We start from the raw sequence: 17,319 nt of genomic DNA, 5'->3' as shown, positions 1-17,319 counted from the left end.
TGTCTCAATGGCGGTTGCATTAATGAGTCGAGGTTCCTTTGTTGTTGTCTCGGTTTTTACCCAAGCGATTCAGCAAGAGAACGTAAACATGCAATGGCTCCCAAAAAATCTCTAGCCACAATATTATGAGATAATTAATTGCCAGGGGATATTTCATGCGTTTCGTGTCGTATTACTTATTTATTATATGGAGAAGAGTGTTTTACTGGGAACTAAACCACTCGTAGATTCCAAACGCCACTTCATCCGGGACCCGAGTGGCGTATTTTCCGTATGTCACCTTTGTGAGTGTCGTATCGTTCAATGACCTCACGATTCCCGCCTTTTGCTTTTGCTGAATTGGTTTCTCCATATAATAAAAAGAACATTACACGTTGGCTCGAAGATATGAATTTTATGTTCTTGCCACTCGAACATAAAATTCATATCTTCTCGCCACCGTGTAATATCCTCTATATAACTGGCATATTTAGCAGTGGCCAAAGGATTCAGACCTCCCGTAAGCGGAACCTTAAGTATCAGGAAAAGTGACCGCTTGGGGGAGGTGTCCACCGGTCAGGGTTAAAAATGTAGTATTTGACCTGCGTCATGATTTAAACTAATCGTGTTAATACTACTATCCTGTCAATATGACCACATTGAAGTGATTCAGTGGAGGTTGTATTGAGGAAGTTCCCTGATTTACTTACATTACGTTGTAGTAACAAAAGTATTGGTTATAGAAGAAGTTGATTGTATAGTCGCAATGCCCGTAAGTGCACACCCACGGGTCTAGAAAAACTTAGGAGGGTGTCTGCTTAGGTCAAACCTGTATGTGGGTTTGGGTAGCGACTTAGTAACTAAGTCCGTCAACTCTTAATTGCTCGCGTGGTTGGACGATAAACTGGTAAACTGGCTTCACTGTGTGGACCTGAATCAGATAACTGAGTATCTTCGTTCAGTAGAGACATCTGCACAGGAGCTCCATTACCCGGGGAGGACAGGCGGCGACGTCGAAACATCATCACAATGACGGCGGCTATTAGAGTCATAAGAAGGATTCCGACAACACACGGCACCACGATCACGTAAAGTTTGATTTCTAGAAACAAACAGAAAAAGAAAACGAAAGTAAACTAGATGAGCTTAAGATTACGGCTGGTAACACTCGCTGAGATGTCGATTATACTAGATTCACGCCAACAACGATAGGAACTTGACTGTTTTTACACATTCAACACGCATTCAAACTTTGAGATTTCTAGCGGTTTCCGCTCGTGCCAGCGGCATTCGGCCGCCGAAGCGAAGCGAGATATTTCCGTCCACCGCGGGCGAGAAAAAACCTCTGGTACCCAGGGTACACCTACTTTAGTTTGGTACTGAAATATCATCAAGCATATATATAATTTCAACAAACAATACTGAAGCACGCTGGGGAAGTATTGAAGAAAACAATAGGCCAATTTCGATTTATGAAAATTCAACCTAAAACAATAGACCTCATGTACGAGGCTCAGAGTTTGTGGCCGGTTTATTCCCCAGAGCCTCGTACTGAGGTCCATTGATCGAAATTGGTCTATTAATTCCACGCTGGCTATTTCGTCATCTCTCATCCAACCCAGTGTAAAAACATTAAAAATGTAAAAATACCCTCGTATTCAACGTACGGTTGCAGAATTATTACTGATTATGTAACTCCACGATATTCAAAAGCAAACAAATAAACAAACACAAACACATATGAGCTGTAAAGGTGTTCCTACCTCTTGAGACTGTAGCCTTGAATCCTATGCTGTCACTTCTTCGCCTGTCTGTCAACGCCGATGCAAACTCCATCCACATGTGGTTTCCTGATGTGTACAAACTACCTGGATCACTGCAGTATTTTCCTAATAATTTGCTTTCCTTGGAAAAACCATCTCGCACTATCAGGAAATCACATGCGCAATTGTCACAGTAGCTTATCTCAAACTTGGAGAATTGAATTTTGATACGATATTCCGAGGGAGCAACCACTGACCACCGGAAATACGAATTCCTCGGGTATTTCCCAGGAAAGTTTGGGCTAGAAATCTCACTAGTTGAGGTTGCCGTCAAGTCGATTTCTGCAATGAAAGCACCAAAAAGGCTGTCAGCAAGAATTAAACTCACCAACATCAACAGCTGAATTTGTGGACATTATTCTAAGTTACAAAATATTAATCTCACACAATCCGAGAAGACGAACTACACTGTATGACGTTGTGATTACATGGTGGTCTCAGTACCAGGTCAGTACCATGACAGAAGGATAGGGTGCCCGGTAATAGTTGTTTATTCCCCGACATTTTGGCAGGCTTCTCCAGCGACTCAACGGGAACCCATCTTTGCACAAGGGACGACTGGAGTTCCAGAATACAACACTGGGGCCGGCTTTACGAATTTCTCCCTTATGAACCAAAATTAATTTCAAACCATATTACATTATGCTAACATCTCATTCATACTTCCTTCAAATGGCCAAGTTACATAGTGAGCGGTGAACCAACTGTCAGAGTCATCGTTCGCTAGAATAAAGTTGACGAACAGAGTGCTTTTGTTGGTTGAGATCGGCTCGGGGATCTCACTATTATAGTCGCAGAATGTCGTCCAGGGCAACTCGTTTGGATCATCCCTCAGTTCCACGCGGGTACAGCCGCTGCATGTGGAAGAACTGCGGCACGACTCAATGTTGTAGGACACAAAATAAAAAATAATCCGTAAATCTGTGGGAACATCGACTTTCCACGTACATGTCCCGGAGTCATCCATTTTAGGGCTGCTTAACTGACCATTGAGACTTGTGAGAAGTGCACTTCCACTATTGCAAACTACCGGGTGAAAAAATGTCAAATTAATTAGCTATACATTAAGTCTGCCTGCCGAGTCTACCAAGAAGGGCGCCTCATGGAAACAACTTCAACTCACATTTCATTAACAAATTTATCGGCAGTTATTCTGAATTACCTTATTGTTAGTTGTTTTTGAATTTTTCTGTTCTCGATCGCGAACAAGAAAACCAACAAAACTTTAATGACCACAAGAAATATCTTCAAGCCACTTTTGGATATTATTAGAAGTAATTTCATCAAAACAGTGTTCAACTGTTGGTTCATTTACTATTATGATGCAAAAAGTATAATTTGAAATGCTTTTGCGATTTACTCGATATCAAACATCATGCGCCGCGCGTATGTCGCTTTGATTGTATTTTTTATATGTTTTGACTGTATTTTCTATGGTATAAAATAGGTGTGGACCGCTGTCTCGTGGGATATTCCATGGTTCGCGCAAAATTCATTTTTACCAATCATGTTTTCAATTTTTTTGTTTATCGTTCTCATGGAAATATCGATTGCCTTGAAAAATTCATAATACCAAACTTCAATCCAGTTCCAATGACTGGTGTAATTTGCATAAGACGAAGACGGTTAAATAGCTGATGAAAATCCTTGGTATAGTCCAGAAAAAAACTGGATCGAAACACACGTAAAGAGATGACCTCTACTAGTACATGTAGTTTACTGAGGTAGAAACCTGGGTTTATTATTTGTATTCAGAGCGACTTTCAGCATCAAAATTCATATTTTCTTCCAAGGTGCTTACAGCTGAAGGCAAGTCAAAATTCTATTTCTACTCTTCGAGGCATCAGCACGACCAAGAAAAAATAATGAATCTAAACTTGAAACTTTAAAAAAGTAATATTTCTTACAAACGCATGCCAATCTTTGACCATTCCTATCCTATATCAGTCAACCAAAAAAATCAAAATAAACCCAACTCTGAATGTTCTGTTTCCATCAAACTAAGTTTATTTAGTTTACATGTTTTTCACTTTCTTTGATGGCCTTCTGCTGTTGGGCAAAACTGTTGGCATTAATACTGAACGTGTGTCTTCCTTTTTTGTTAAGAATTCTAAAAAACAATGCTTACCTCTTGAGTTCACTTGAGTAGACAACAAAAGAACTGCAGGGCAAGAATTAAACTGATATTAACATAAACACCCACAAAGCCACAACAATGTAGACTTTTAGTCACGCACCACCTGTCAAAAGCGTCCTTATATGCAAATTAGAGGCTCTACCACCAAGTTGAATCTTAGTGTTTGAAATACGAACGCTAATTACCTTAACACAGAAAACAAATTCGCTTTTTCTGGTTATGTGGACTCGAAAAAGCCCCTAAATGGATCCACGAGCATCAGTTAATAAAGCAGCAGCTTTAAAATATTAAACTAGCCACGGTTAGCTACGGTTGTCAGTTTCATGTTTAGTCACGCTACCTACCTATTGCAGTTTATGGCTTTCCTGCCAAAAACACGACATCAAAACTATTTAGATTGAAATAATCGAACTGAAGAAATACAGAGATAGGATTTCGAGAGTACAAACTATTTTACTGTGTACTAATTGGCGATATGATCACCCTTTACTGGTGACACTACACCGGAATAACTGTGAATGTTGCTTCAAGTCTTATCGAAAGACGCTTGACTGATTATTTACCATCGTCTCGAAGTTCAACCGTTGAGATTAAGGATTACTCGACTATGTTGCTTTGTGGAACGTCAACGATAAACAGTTGATAGTAATGTTTAAAAGCTAGTTCTTTGTAAAACACAAGCCCCTTTGCAGCGCCCATTCAAAAACTTTACGGCCTTTTGAATTACTCTGCTGTCATAATATTGACTTACCAGCAGCTAAAACCACAAGCATGATTTACAGAATACAAAGGCTAGACTTCATCTGCCTCAGCAAACTGCGATCCGGCCACAGACCTGTAGACTCTTTATCTTGCGCAGATTGTGTGACTGTTGTTGATAAGTATCCCATAGTAATTATTTCATTTTGCTAACAGTGCTTTTTTCCCGTGATGCATGCTGGTAAGAGTTCTGATGATCGCGAACTCGTTAATTCGCTGTCAAACAGTAATTCTAATTTAGAATTAATTTACGCATTTTGGAGAGTTTTGACCCATACAAAAAATCGATATCAGGCTTTTTTCGCGCTCCATATGGTCGAAATGGAGGTGCACGTGTGCTCGATCGCTGGAAATGTTTTTTTTTTTTTTTTTGCATAATCATGAATCTGCAACAACTCGGGCAAATGTTTTCATGCGAAGTTCAGGCCTATGGTCTTGACCGGAAGTAAGCGTCTGGTTAAGGTGTCTCTTTCAGCGGTTCAACCTGCTAAAATACCCTTAATTTTACAAGCTTTAAATGATTTTAATTTAAAAACGGCTCCATAACACCCATTTTTTTATTCAAGTTATCGAATTGTGATACATGTACAACTTTTTGCAAAGTTGTATCAAAGTGTTTATCCCTATGTTACCCCTGTGTGTATCCCTATGTATCCCTATATCAAAGTGTGTATATATCAAAGTATCCCTGTTACTCGTATGTATCCCTATGTTACTCGTATGTATCCCTATGTTACTCGTGTGTATCCCTATGTTACTCGTAGGTATCCCTGTTACTCGTATACCTATGTTACTGGTATGTATTCCTGTTACTCGTATCTATCCCTATGTTACTCGTGTGTATCCCTATGTTACTCGTAGGTATCCCTGTTACTCGTATGTATCCCTATTTACTCGTATGTATCCCTATGTTACTCGTAAGTATCCCTGTTACTCGTAAGTATCCCTGTTACTCGTATGTATCCCTATGTTACTCGTATGTATCCCTATGTTACTCGTAAGTATCCCTGTTACTCGTAAGTATCCCTGTTACTCGTATGTATCCCTATGTTACTCGTGTGTATCCCTATGTTACTCGTATGTATCCCTGTTACTCGTATGTATCCCTATGTTACTCGTGTGTATCCCTGTTACTCGTAGGTATCCCTGTTACTCGTATGTATCCCTATGGTACTTGTATGTATCCCTATGTTACTAGTAGGTATCCCTGTTACTCGTATGTATCCTTATGTTACTCGTATTTATCCCTATGTTACTCGTATGTATCCCTATGTTGCTCGTAGGTATCCCTGTTACTCGCATGTATCCCTTTGTCACTATGTATCCCTATGGTACTCGTATGTATCCCTGTTACTCGTATATATCCCTATAGTACTCGTATGTATCCCTATGTTACTAGTGGGTATCTCTGTTACTCGTATGTATCTCTATGGTACTCGTATGTATCCCCATGATACTCTATGTTTTCCTATGTTACCCTTAGGTATCCCTATGTTACTCGTGTGTATCCCTGTTACTCGTAGGTGTCCCTGTTATTCGTATGTATTCCTACGTTACTCGTATGTATCCCTGTTACTTGTGTATATCCCTATTTACTCGTATGTATCCCTATGTTACTCGTATGTATCCCCATTTACTCGTATGTAACCCTATGTTACTCGTTGGTATCCCTGTTACTCGCATGTATCCCTGTGTTACTCGTATGTATCCCTATTTATTCGTATGTATCCCTATGTTACTCGTAGGTGTCCCTGTTACCCGCATGTATCCCCATGTTACTCGTTTGTATCCCTGTGTTACTCGTGTGTATCCCTATTTACTCGTATTTAGTAATTAGCACTCGCCACCTGCCATTGTGCCCCTCTTTGCAAAATTTGTTGCAACGGGCCTGCTTTCGCAAACTAAGCAAAGTTTGAGTAAAATCAGTTCCTCTGTTCGTTTGAAAATGATGTTTTCTCGAGAACAAGAACAAATTACTTATTCTAGGAAAGCTTACTTCTTATTCGTTCACACAATTACGTCGAAGAAGATCGTCTGGTTAAATTACTCACTATCATCTACATTACCCATGTCACTCCGACATCGCCGAGGTTTGAAATAATTTTTATAATATGGCTGTTTATCAACAGGAAGTAATTACGCTGGAAGCAACGGTAAAGCGCACGGAAGAGGTTATTTGTCTTGCAGAAGCATTCCGCGAATTTTTTCTTAATATGCACGTTGGAGAGTAATTTTGACAAGGAGGCTTTGTTTAAATAAAAACGAAAATTTTAAATCTAAGAACAGTATTAAACCAAATGAACTAATTCGTTATTTAGTTCAAACTACTTTAACTCATGCATTAATAATAATAATAATAATAATAATAATAATAATAATAATTTTTTTGTTTTTCAATTTTTTTTTTTAATTTTAAGCAAACTTTATTGAGCACTTTTCCATACAAACTTGAATCTTACATGTATCTGGTAAAAAATTCAGAAATTCTGTTGTTCCTTAAGTTTTCGGTAATTATAATAGTAATAATAATATCAAAATAATAATAATAATAATAATAATTTATTATCATCATCGTCATATCATATATGTCATGATATCATGGTTACTACAACTAATGTTAATACTACTACTACTACTACTTCTTAATAATAATAATAATGATAATGATAATGATAATGATAATGATAATGATAATAATAATGATAATGGTAATGATAATGATAATGATAAGTGGGAGGCGCGGTGGCCTCATGGTTCGCTCGTCTCCGGATCGAGCGGTCCGGGTTCGAGCCCTGGCCGTGGACATTGTGTTGTATTGTTGGGCAAGACACTTTACTCTCACAGTGCCTCTCTCCACCCAGGTGTATAAATGGGTACCGGCGAACTTAACGCTGGGGGTAACCCTGCGATGGACTAGCATCCCATCCAGGGGGGAGTAGAAATACTCCTAGTCGCTTCATGCTACAGAAACCGGGATAAGCTCCGGCCTGATGGGCCACTTGGCTCGCATGCAGACTTTACCAATAATAAAGTGTATTATCGTTTGTCACACGATGTAGTCACTTTAGATGGATAAGGGGATAAGGTCGACTGATTGCACAGTATCATTTATATCACAAAGGTCGGCTGTGATTGGTGCATTTCGATCCTCCTGTTGTTCCATTGTTCCGACGAGTAGCTGTTCCCTCAGTGGTCCGCTGTTGTACCGTTCTCCTGTTGTTGTGTTTTTTGATCGTGGGCATCCATGCTTCAGGAATTTCAATTCCACTATCCCTGTTGATGTTATTAGGGTGAAGTCTTATGTGAATAGCTTCCTTGACCCTACGTGTGTACCAGTGAGGATCTCGATCAATAAACTTGACCTCATTCCAGATAGGATAGTGGCCGGTCTCGTGGCAAAACAAAGCAAGAATTATACGAGTTTACAATATCGTGTTATACACGCGTGGGGCAAAAGTGGAAGTATCATATTTGAGTCGGCAATCAGTGGCAGCTTCAGTGTCACTGGTGTTGTACACCTACAAAAGAATTGCCTTTATATATCTGTGGCGTCCATCAGGCCGACTAAAAAGGGACAGATGACAAACTAAGTCAACTTTAAAAAAAGTTAAGCACCGCTATAATTTGTAGCGTCCTGTTCAACTAATGTCTTACAATAATGCTTCCGAGTCGCTTGACTAGAGTCTGGTCACTACTAATTACCAGTATCTAAAAACCGTCCTACTAAAGAACACGTTCTTTCATTTGATGATGTACGTTTTCATTGTATATCAAGGAGACGAGCTGTTAAGTACAAGCACATACACCATGCCAGAATCTGCGATACATTAACTATTTCTAAAGATTCGATCTACTCTTAGCTCGCCTGGGTGATTGGGATTAGTTTTATCAAGATTTCAATAGAGCTGCAGAATATTCGTGTTAAGGAGTTCTGGCTAATTGCAGCCGTCTTCTCCCAGCCATGTTTCCTATATCACAGCCACTTCATTGTCTTTTCACATGTCTAAGCTGTCTCAGACGTCCCACAGGCTGCGTTGTTGTCTCCAGTGAAGTCAATCATCTCTTCATCATCGTCGTTAGGTTCAAATAGGATAGGAACTTGGGAACTATCGCCTTGTTCTGTTTGTATTGTGTTATCTTGGTCTCGTCTATCTGACACTGTTGATCGCCTTATCTTGGTGCATTTAATGACGGTGAACATGACAGCAAAAAGAGCAACCCCAACAACAATGGGCACCACAATGGCAGGAACGCGTTGTTTGTAGGCTAAAAAGATAACAATGACTGGTTAATAAGAAGTATAAGTAACACTTAAAACCGAGTGCTTATGCTTTTCTGGTTTAAAGGAGGTTCACTAGTAAATGCCTGGTATAATAAACGCGTGAGTCACACAAATTTCTGAGGTTGGCGCGAACCCCAGCACAGTGGCAGTTTCCCTACCATTGGCGTAATCCTTATAAGTTAAATTCAAAAGAAAAAAATAAATAAAAAATAAAATAATAAATTAAACAACTCTAAGCGATGTGAGGGTGGCCTTCATCCATTTTTCCTATCCTTCCTTCTTTTTCCGTGAAGGCTAATAACATTGTGAATAAAATGATGGGACTTCTTACGACTTTTCTCAAACCTGAGGCGTTGCCATGATTTTTGAAAAGGGAATACTCCATATTTGCTCTACTCATGCAAAACCGAAGGCCGGGGAAACACTTGTATCGTCCATAAATTTTAGTGAATCTAGATATAATATTACAGTGTGCAGATTATTGGGAGACAAACCCTTTCTTCTACCCGGAAACCTTACAGTGCGTTTACTGAAACCGGGGCCGCCCAGGCAATGAAAACCAATCAGATGGCAGAACTTAAACAATAGATTCCAACATTTTCAAATCCAGCCAATCAAATGTCCGGTACAACAATGAAATCGAAACTTGTTCGTTGTGATGCTTACGTAACTACGGTTTCTGTTAATAAATTGTCAAACTCAAGCCATTAGTACTTCCGCGTTAGAAAATACTGTATTACTTTACTTTAGATTTTACATTTACTACGATTATCAGTTGAGTAAGGCGGGACGAAAGTTTGGTCACCAAGTTTTAACGTAAAAATCTTGTTGTTGTCACGAGCAACTGGCTCCGTATCCATTGGTAACTTGTCGGCCTTTGACGTCATTGGCAGCAAAGCGCGCGAAATTGTAGGCGACGCGACAGGCGACCAACGGTCGTTGATATTGTTACCAATGGAAACGAGGTACGTTGCCCGTGACAACACCATAATTTTTAGGCCTAAACTTCGTAACAAAACTTCCCTCGTGCCTTACTCAACTGATAATCGTAGTACAAGCGTGATAAACTCATTAGATTGACCGTTTTCCGGCTGTGAACGTACGGCCACACAAAATATCTTTTTTACGGTTGTTGTTTAAAATCGTAGAATACTAGATTTTGACATTTTTACGAACTAAATTCCGCTCCTGCTGTCTGCGCGTGTTTCTATTTTTACACACCTTTCGGTTGTCCACCGCGTAGTTCTCGAAAAAAACCCATCGCGTTCACTGTCTCAGGAGCTCCACATTTCGGAGTTTGAGCTCCCTTTCTGGGTTATCAGTGTATTGAAATAACATCTTCATGAAAATAATTCATTTTTGTACCAAGTTAACTTTTCAACTCTCCTGCTTGAAGTTTGCTTTCAACTCTTTTCAGCTACATCGAAAATAATCGCTTTCCCATTCGTACATTTCGAACTTGCGTTCATTTGAAACTGCTCAGAGACCATTTGAAGGGTTTCTTTTAAAACAGCCGCGACAATATTCACACAACACACTTTGTTGGCGATATAAATTTATGGGTTACACTCTTACGCAGCTTTTACTTCCATGTATTTTCCAAGCCAACCAACCACCCCATAGAAAGTGTAGCATGTAATTCTTCTTGAACCCACAAGCACGCGAAACTATTAACGGTTTGAGCTTGGCAATAGGCCCTTTGCAGCTGGGGTCACGTGACCAAGTTTTTCCTAAAAAAATTTTGTATTATGGGCTATAACTTAAAGAATGCCAGAAATGGAAAGAGCGCATCGAAAATACCAAAATGGCCAAGTTTGAGGCCCCAGGAATGAACGAGTAAGTTTATACCACAGTTTGAATTTTCGGAAAATTTAGAGGATTCGTATCGATGGAAATTGTTGTTGGAGAGCAAGGTCTTGCTCTCCAACAACTCTTTCCATACAAGTCTTCTTATTGTTTCAAAAATTCAGACCGTCATTAAATCCCATTCTCTGATGATGGGGGCCTCAAGCTTGGCCATTTAGATATTTTCGACATGCTTTTTCCATTTCTGGCATTCGTTAAGTTATAGCCCATAATTTTATGAAAAGTAGATCACGTGATGGCTTAGCTACAAAGGGCCTAAAGCGACACCGTATGCGTAAGAATCACAACGATCAAGTTGAGATTTCATTGTCTTGTACCAAACATTTGATTGGCTGGAATTCAAAATGGGACATTTGATTGGCTGGATTTGAAAATGTTGGAATCTATTGTTTCAGTTCTGCCATCTGATTTGGTTTTCATTGTCTGGGTGTCCTTGGTTTCAGTAAACGCACTGTAAAGGTTTAAGTCACTACAGAAAATACCTTCGGATTCTTTGGAACGGATTGTCGCTTTAAAAAAGTCAAAACTGTCTTGGGCATAAAATTCAATGTACATGTGGTTTCCTGTGGATGACACAACTATCGGATAGTTGTTATTGCAAAAGGTACCAAGAGACTGGTCAGATAATCCGCTTCCATCTCTCACTCGTACATATCCACACGAACAGTCTGAACAACTTCGTATAGCCATGTCATCAAGCGTTAGCTGGACGGTGTAACCCTTTGTCGTCTCAATTTGCCACGTGCACGTCGTAGTGTAGAGATATGAACGAGCAGCTGAGCTCTTTATAGAGGTGGATCTGGAACTCTCCACAAAAACACCTTGGGGAAATGCAAAGAATTAAACCAGATGTATGCTATATAATAAAAAGAACTTCCAGTGCGATAACCAAATACTCCGTATAGACTTTTAATTACAGTACGGAAATGGATTTGCGTCCAAACTCTTAAATACATAATTGATACAAATTTTAATTGCTTGTCTTTGGTATCACGAAGAACGCTAAAACAAGACTAACACTAACTGTTTATCTGAATATTGCTAAATGTGTGTTGTAATTAACTTTTCCTGTTCAAACAATAACGTTTTTTGTACAACAACCGACCGAGATATTACGAGAAACGATGTTTTTGCTTCCTTGTCTAATGATCTATTTAACAAAAAGATTCCATGTTGCCATGCGTCTGTTCAGTAATAGATCACAGATGACGTCAAAATGTGGTAAGAACAAAAACGTGGTACTCATAAACAATAGCCGCCAGTTAGCACGAAAACATGCTCGGATATTTGTCCGCGGACATGATCTGTTCCGAGAAGCGAAGAGTTTCCCGAGAGCGTAGCACGAGGAAAACTGTGAGCTTCGAGGAACAGAGAATGTCCAAGGACAAATATCCGAGCATATTTTCAAACTCAAATGGAGGCTATTGTGTCTATTATCCTTCAAATATTTTTCGCAACACGCGCAGTTTTTTGAAAATTGTCTAGACCAATCGCGCCCGAGCGAAAATATTTGGTGGATTATAAGAGGCGATAGTTAAGTGTGTCACTGATGTTCTTACCACGTTTTAACGTCTTCTGTGATCTATTACTGAAGAGACGCGCGGCAATATGAAATTTATTTGTTTTATATCATAAAGAAACAAACTACTACAGAAAATACTTTCTTATTTCAAAATCTTTTTCTTTCTTCTTCCTGCTTTACAGCCTCGACAAGACTTTTTTGTACCTTATCTTTCGCCCAGTCTAGTGAAGTATCTAAATTCTCTAAACTTTTCGCCATTTTAAAAGACAGGGAAGACGTTTGTTATAATAACGTCATCCATGCGTCTGTCCTCTAATAGACCATAGTTAAGAACCAACCAAAATGCGAGAATAATTTGACTTATTATATAACAGAATTTTTTGTTCTTACCATACTTTGACGTCATCTGTGACCTATTAAACAATTAGATTATTCGCTCTCGATTTCTATCGCGTGATAGTTGACGACCGTCCACTATCGCATAGAAATCGACAGCGAATAATCTAATTGTTTTACTATAAATCTACCAGTCGTCCAAAACCTTTATCTAAATCCTCTTCAATGACATTTCAAAAACAAAAAGGGGCCCCCAGCGCACACTGCTTGGCTACTCACAGAATAGATAGTGAATAGCGTAGTCAATCAGTGAGCGGCATTCGTGATAGAACGCTAGTAGAGTTATAGTAATACTTAACAGACTCACGGCAACATGGAGTCTGTTTGTCAAATAGACGAAAAGATGATGTTAGTGATGACTCCCACGCGCGGGTAATCTGAGTTCATAGCACGAGCTCTTGTCGGCCAATTTTTGCAAAACTATTTTTTATGGCCAGGACCTTGTCAGGCACCGAAAAAAATTTGTTTACGTTGAAATTTATTCAATTAGGCTGAACAAGCTTAAGGTGGCCGAACACAGTTTTCGCGCGCGCTTTTGCTGATGCAATTCAGCGCGCGCACAAGGATTGCAAAAAAAACAAACATGCTGTCAATAGAGCGATCATTTCATTTACTCAACACCCGCACTATCTGTGCTATTTTTCTCTATAATTGAACGCAGAGTATTGATGGCTTTAGTCTTTTATCACAAAGATATGTTAGAAAAGGTAACGATGCAAAGAACCCACCAATTCTCAGCTTTTTCTTTGTTACCGAAAGAACCCAGTTAAATGCAGCGCATGCGTAGTAAGTCAAAAAATTGCGATTGAATGAAAATCTGCACTCTCGGAAATACGCCTATTTCTCGAAAACCACTCATTAGAATTTCACGAAATTTGGCACGAAATTTTTTAAGGAAATAAGTAATTGGAGTATTGAAAATAATTGAACTTTAACAAAGGAAATTCTAGATATTCCAGTGAACCTTCAACAAGGGATAATTAAAGATCTCTCTGTTAAATTATTAGCAAAATGGTGTTAACTTGTGAGAATCGTTACAAGCTTGTTACATGCAAATTATAAAGAAAATCTAATGACTAGATTTGCTACAAATAAACAAAACTGATTTGAAAGGCCTGTTTATTTTTATTCATGTTGCCATGGCAACGGCACATACGTCAGCTTAACCATCAAAAAACCTAAGTTTGTGTTGTTAACTTGCTTGCTGCCATTTTTGGCGACCGTGGGATCAAGGGTTTTAGAGAAAAAGGTGAATGAAACACAGGTATCAAAAACTTTGTTCAGCCACCTCAAATACACGTAAGACTGTGCAGCGAAAAACTTGATTAAGGCTTGCCGGAGGTCAGGCCGCTAGGAATACATGAATGGCGGTGAACCGCTTAAACTTACTATCTATCAGTCTTCTATTTTTGAGCGAGAACTTTATTGTAGTCAGAGAGTCGTCTGAGGTCGACTAGAGCCGATTAACCGGTCACGGCGTTAAGCCATGATACTCCAGAACTAATCACCTACTGTTCCTGTTTGGTCCGTCCTAGATGGAGGCAAGACACGTCAAATTGTGGCAAGAACACTGGTTACTCACTCGTCAGTTTTTGTTCTTTATTCCACAATCTGACGTCGTCTCGGTATCTCTTGCTACAAATGGACAGTAAAAGATAAAGTTATATCTGTCAAATACCAAAGACATTAAGAGAACTTACTGTTGACAGGCTTACAAGCTGAGACTGGGTTGGTTGACTGGGTTGGTTCCGGCCAGGTTGGAGCATATGTATGATATGGAAATGGAGAGTTGTATCGTATTTGATAAAATGCCAAAAACGATGAAGTTTTCCGATACGCTGGATAGAAACGAACACGTATAGATCCAGAATACGTCATTGAGGACGGTGTTGGAGTTTCACAGAACCAAAATGTTTTTATTACGTGATCGCTGTATATATCAAGTATCTCCACGTAACTATCGCAATCTTCGTTGGGGTAGACATAAGTCAAATTTATATTGATTTTTTGGTAGTGTGGCGCTCTGATTTGCCAATAACAAGATTTGTTGTTTGGGTAGTACCAAGGAAAATTAGGGCTGTAAATGACGCCAGCAGAAGCTCCTGAGACGACTGGTGGACAACCTGAAATAAAAATGTATGTTGACTGAGGCGATGTAGACTGCTGTCTCCTGTCTAAGAATTCCTCCCTCGCCCCCCCCGCGCCCCCCCCCCCTCCCCCCATTTCACCATTTGACGTAATTGTAAGGGAGAAATGATTTGAGGTTCCTTCAACACTCAATGAAATAATAACGATTTGGAATAGAACTTGTCTCAAGTATGTCTCAAGAACAGAACTTGTCTCAAGTATGCCAACGGCTCATGACGTTAATATCGTTATGCGATATTGGGAAACAACGTAAATATGTTAAGTAAGAGTTTGTAAGGGAAGTTATCGAACGTATTCAACAGTTCAATAGGTCACTCATAATATTTTACTTACATCATTTTACCGCGAGAGAATAAAATTAAAATCTTGGCGCCGCCGTATAACATCCACTATGTATGACTTGCTAAACTTTCGCAAGCTCGAATCATATTGTTGAATTGAAAACTGACAACTAGAAATAAAAAGCAACAATTTTATAGCCTTAATGACAAAGTGGGGTCTTTTACGATAAGAAGCAATATCAGCAGGTCTTTTGGTAATCAAAATGAAATTTTAATTAAAAAAACTTACTTGGTAAATGATGGAAAAGCGTTGAGTATTGCAGCTGAAATGTTTGATAAACGTAATCGGAATCATCCGGCTGAAAGGTAATCCGTATGTGTCTTCCTGAGGAGTAAACTGGGCGCGGAAAATCTTTACCACAGAATCTGGCCAGACGAGGACTCCATGATTCTTTTCCGTCAGTTATGGTGACACTACTACAATCACACTGGTAGCAGCTTTGCAAATCAAATCTCGTAAAATAGATGAGAACTCGCTGGCCAATGGGAGCTGTTATCAACCAGCTGCAACTCCGGTTATAACGATAATATTCATCAAACAAAGACACTGAACCATTCTGCGATGAGTTCAGGAATGTGGTTAGACCACTGCATTCTACAAAGGGCAAATGATAAAAAACTTTACCATGACGACATAACTAGGTAAAGCTTTAATAAAATATCTCCTGGGTGACCGGATAACTGTCGTTGAGAAGGCAAAATATCGAAACGATAGGAAAATTCGACGTATGCTCTAATCTCTAATCACCTCCAAGAGGAATATTTGAGTGAAGCTTTCACCTGGAAGTATTCAGAAGGCAACTTCTGCCCGATTTTGTCACACTCATCATCATCGTCCCGGCTGGGACATAGGGCTAAAAGGACATTAGTTCCTCACTTCTTGCGGTCCCCGGCGGTCTTTTCAGCCTCCGCCCAATTCAGTGCCCATAATTTGAATGAAAGGAAATTCTGAACGAGACTGACGCATGGTAGGCAGAATGCTTGCTTGTTTACCAAATGAAAATGTACTTATTAACAGAACTTTAGTTCAGGGGAGATTACGACTTCAGACACTTCAGGAAGAAAATCGAAAGAAAAGAATTTACAGCTATACAGTACTTACGTTGGTAAGCATAAAGGCGGCCAAAAAAGTGAACCATCAGACCTGTAAACAATACAAACCTTACTGAGTCATTCCTAAAGTACTTTAAAATGTTACCAATTAAACAGAATATAAGATGTCTAGAGTCCTTTAACTTAGCACCTATCACATTCATTAAATTATATTTCTGAAAGTTTTACTTTTTCCCAATTCTGATGGCCCCTTTTGTAATTTTGGTTAAACTGAAGGGCGAAAGTTCCAGCGTTGGTATTTGAAAAAAATATCAGTGGGTGATACTGCCATAGCAAGTTGAAGGATCTACAAAAATAACAGAAACAAAAAACAACAACAATTCACCATTTGGTCTACCATAAAACCCGCATATAAGAACTTAGTTTTAATAATCTGTTAGGCTAACATATCCCTTTTAGACCTCCTTTACGTAAGAACTTGTTTTAATCTAAAATTTCAAATAGGTTCTTTTTCTATGGAATTCATGAATCAAATCAAATATACTCTAATGGGTAATGAAACTGAGCCAAATCTCTGGCAAAGTCATTTCAGATACATTAAGAAAGAGTTGAAAGAGTTCTGCAGTAACTGATATTGCCTTGGAAAGGGAAGAAAAAACGAAGAGGAAAAAAGGGAAATCTTTACAACACGGGGTATTTCTATTTGGTCACCCAACCAAATACCAACCCTGCCCTGGCATAACGTTGTGAGATGATGAGATGCACTGCTGTACTTGTGGTATGTTAATTCCATGCTGAGCACAATGTTTTTGTAAGATCTCTCAAAATATAACTAAGAAAGAACAAAACAAATTTCAAAGCCCGCACCTGGAATTAAGACCCGAGAACTTACGATCATAAATACCTAACTGAACATCAGCTTTAGAGTGCTCAAACTCTCCTCAATGCTGTGTGTCATGAAGTAATGGACAGGCTAAGCCGAAGAAGTCATAAGAAAGTCATAAGCAAGGGGA

The 17,319-nt window shown here is 39.2% G+C and overlaps 2 protein-coding genes across 3 annotated transcripts in view; both read right to left on the bottom strand.

The window, feature by feature from the left end:
* Positions 1-657: 657 nt before the first annotated feature.
* On the bottom strand, positions 658-4,822 carry LOC145497971 (tolloid-like protein 2). The gene is made up of 5 exons (XM_081477844.1): positions 4,691-4,822; positions 3,931-3,963; positions 2,466-2,828; positions 1,743-2,084; positions 658-1,081 (listed from the first exon to the last, which is right to left on the bottom strand). Exons 1-5 carry the CDS (start codon positions 4,710-4,712, stop codon positions 849-851), a joined length of 993 nt encoding a protein of 330 aa, XP_081333970.1. The 5' UTR covers positions 4,713-4,822; the 3' UTR covers positions 658-848.
* Positions 4,823-7,783: 2,961 nt separating this feature from the next.
* The window catches only part of LOC145497944 (tolloid-like protein 2), a 30,224-nt gene continuing 20,688 nt past the window's right edge, over positions 7,784-17,319 (bottom strand). For both annotated transcript variants that reach the window (XM_081477823.1, XM_081477822.1), the window contains exons 2-6: positions 16,356-16,397; positions 15,483-15,848; positions 14,465-14,887; positions 11,329-11,667; positions 7,784-8,964 (exon numbers count right to left, since the gene is read on the bottom strand). In XM_081477823.1, the coding sequence (XP_081333949.1) occupies positions 8,702-8,964; positions 11,329-11,667; positions 14,465-14,887; positions 15,483-15,848; positions 16,356-16,392 (1,428 nt within the window). In that variant the 5' untranslated portion in view covers positions 16,393-16,397 and the 3' untranslated portion in view covers positions 7,784-8,701. The remainder of the gene's footprint in view (positions 8,965-11,328; positions 11,668-14,464; positions 14,888-15,482; positions 15,849-16,355; positions 16,398-17,319) is intronic.

This window comes from Orbicella franksi, chromosome 9, assembly GCF_964199315.1.
Source record: "Orbicella franksi chromosome 9, jaOrbFran1.1, whole genome shotgun sequence".
Lineage (NCBI taxonomy): Eukaryota > Metazoa > Cnidaria > Anthozoa > Scleractinia > Merulinidae > Orbicella > Orbicella franksi.
The sequence above is the reverse complement of the archived record's forward strand: the minus strand, read 5'-3'. Positions and strand labels throughout refer to the sequence as shown.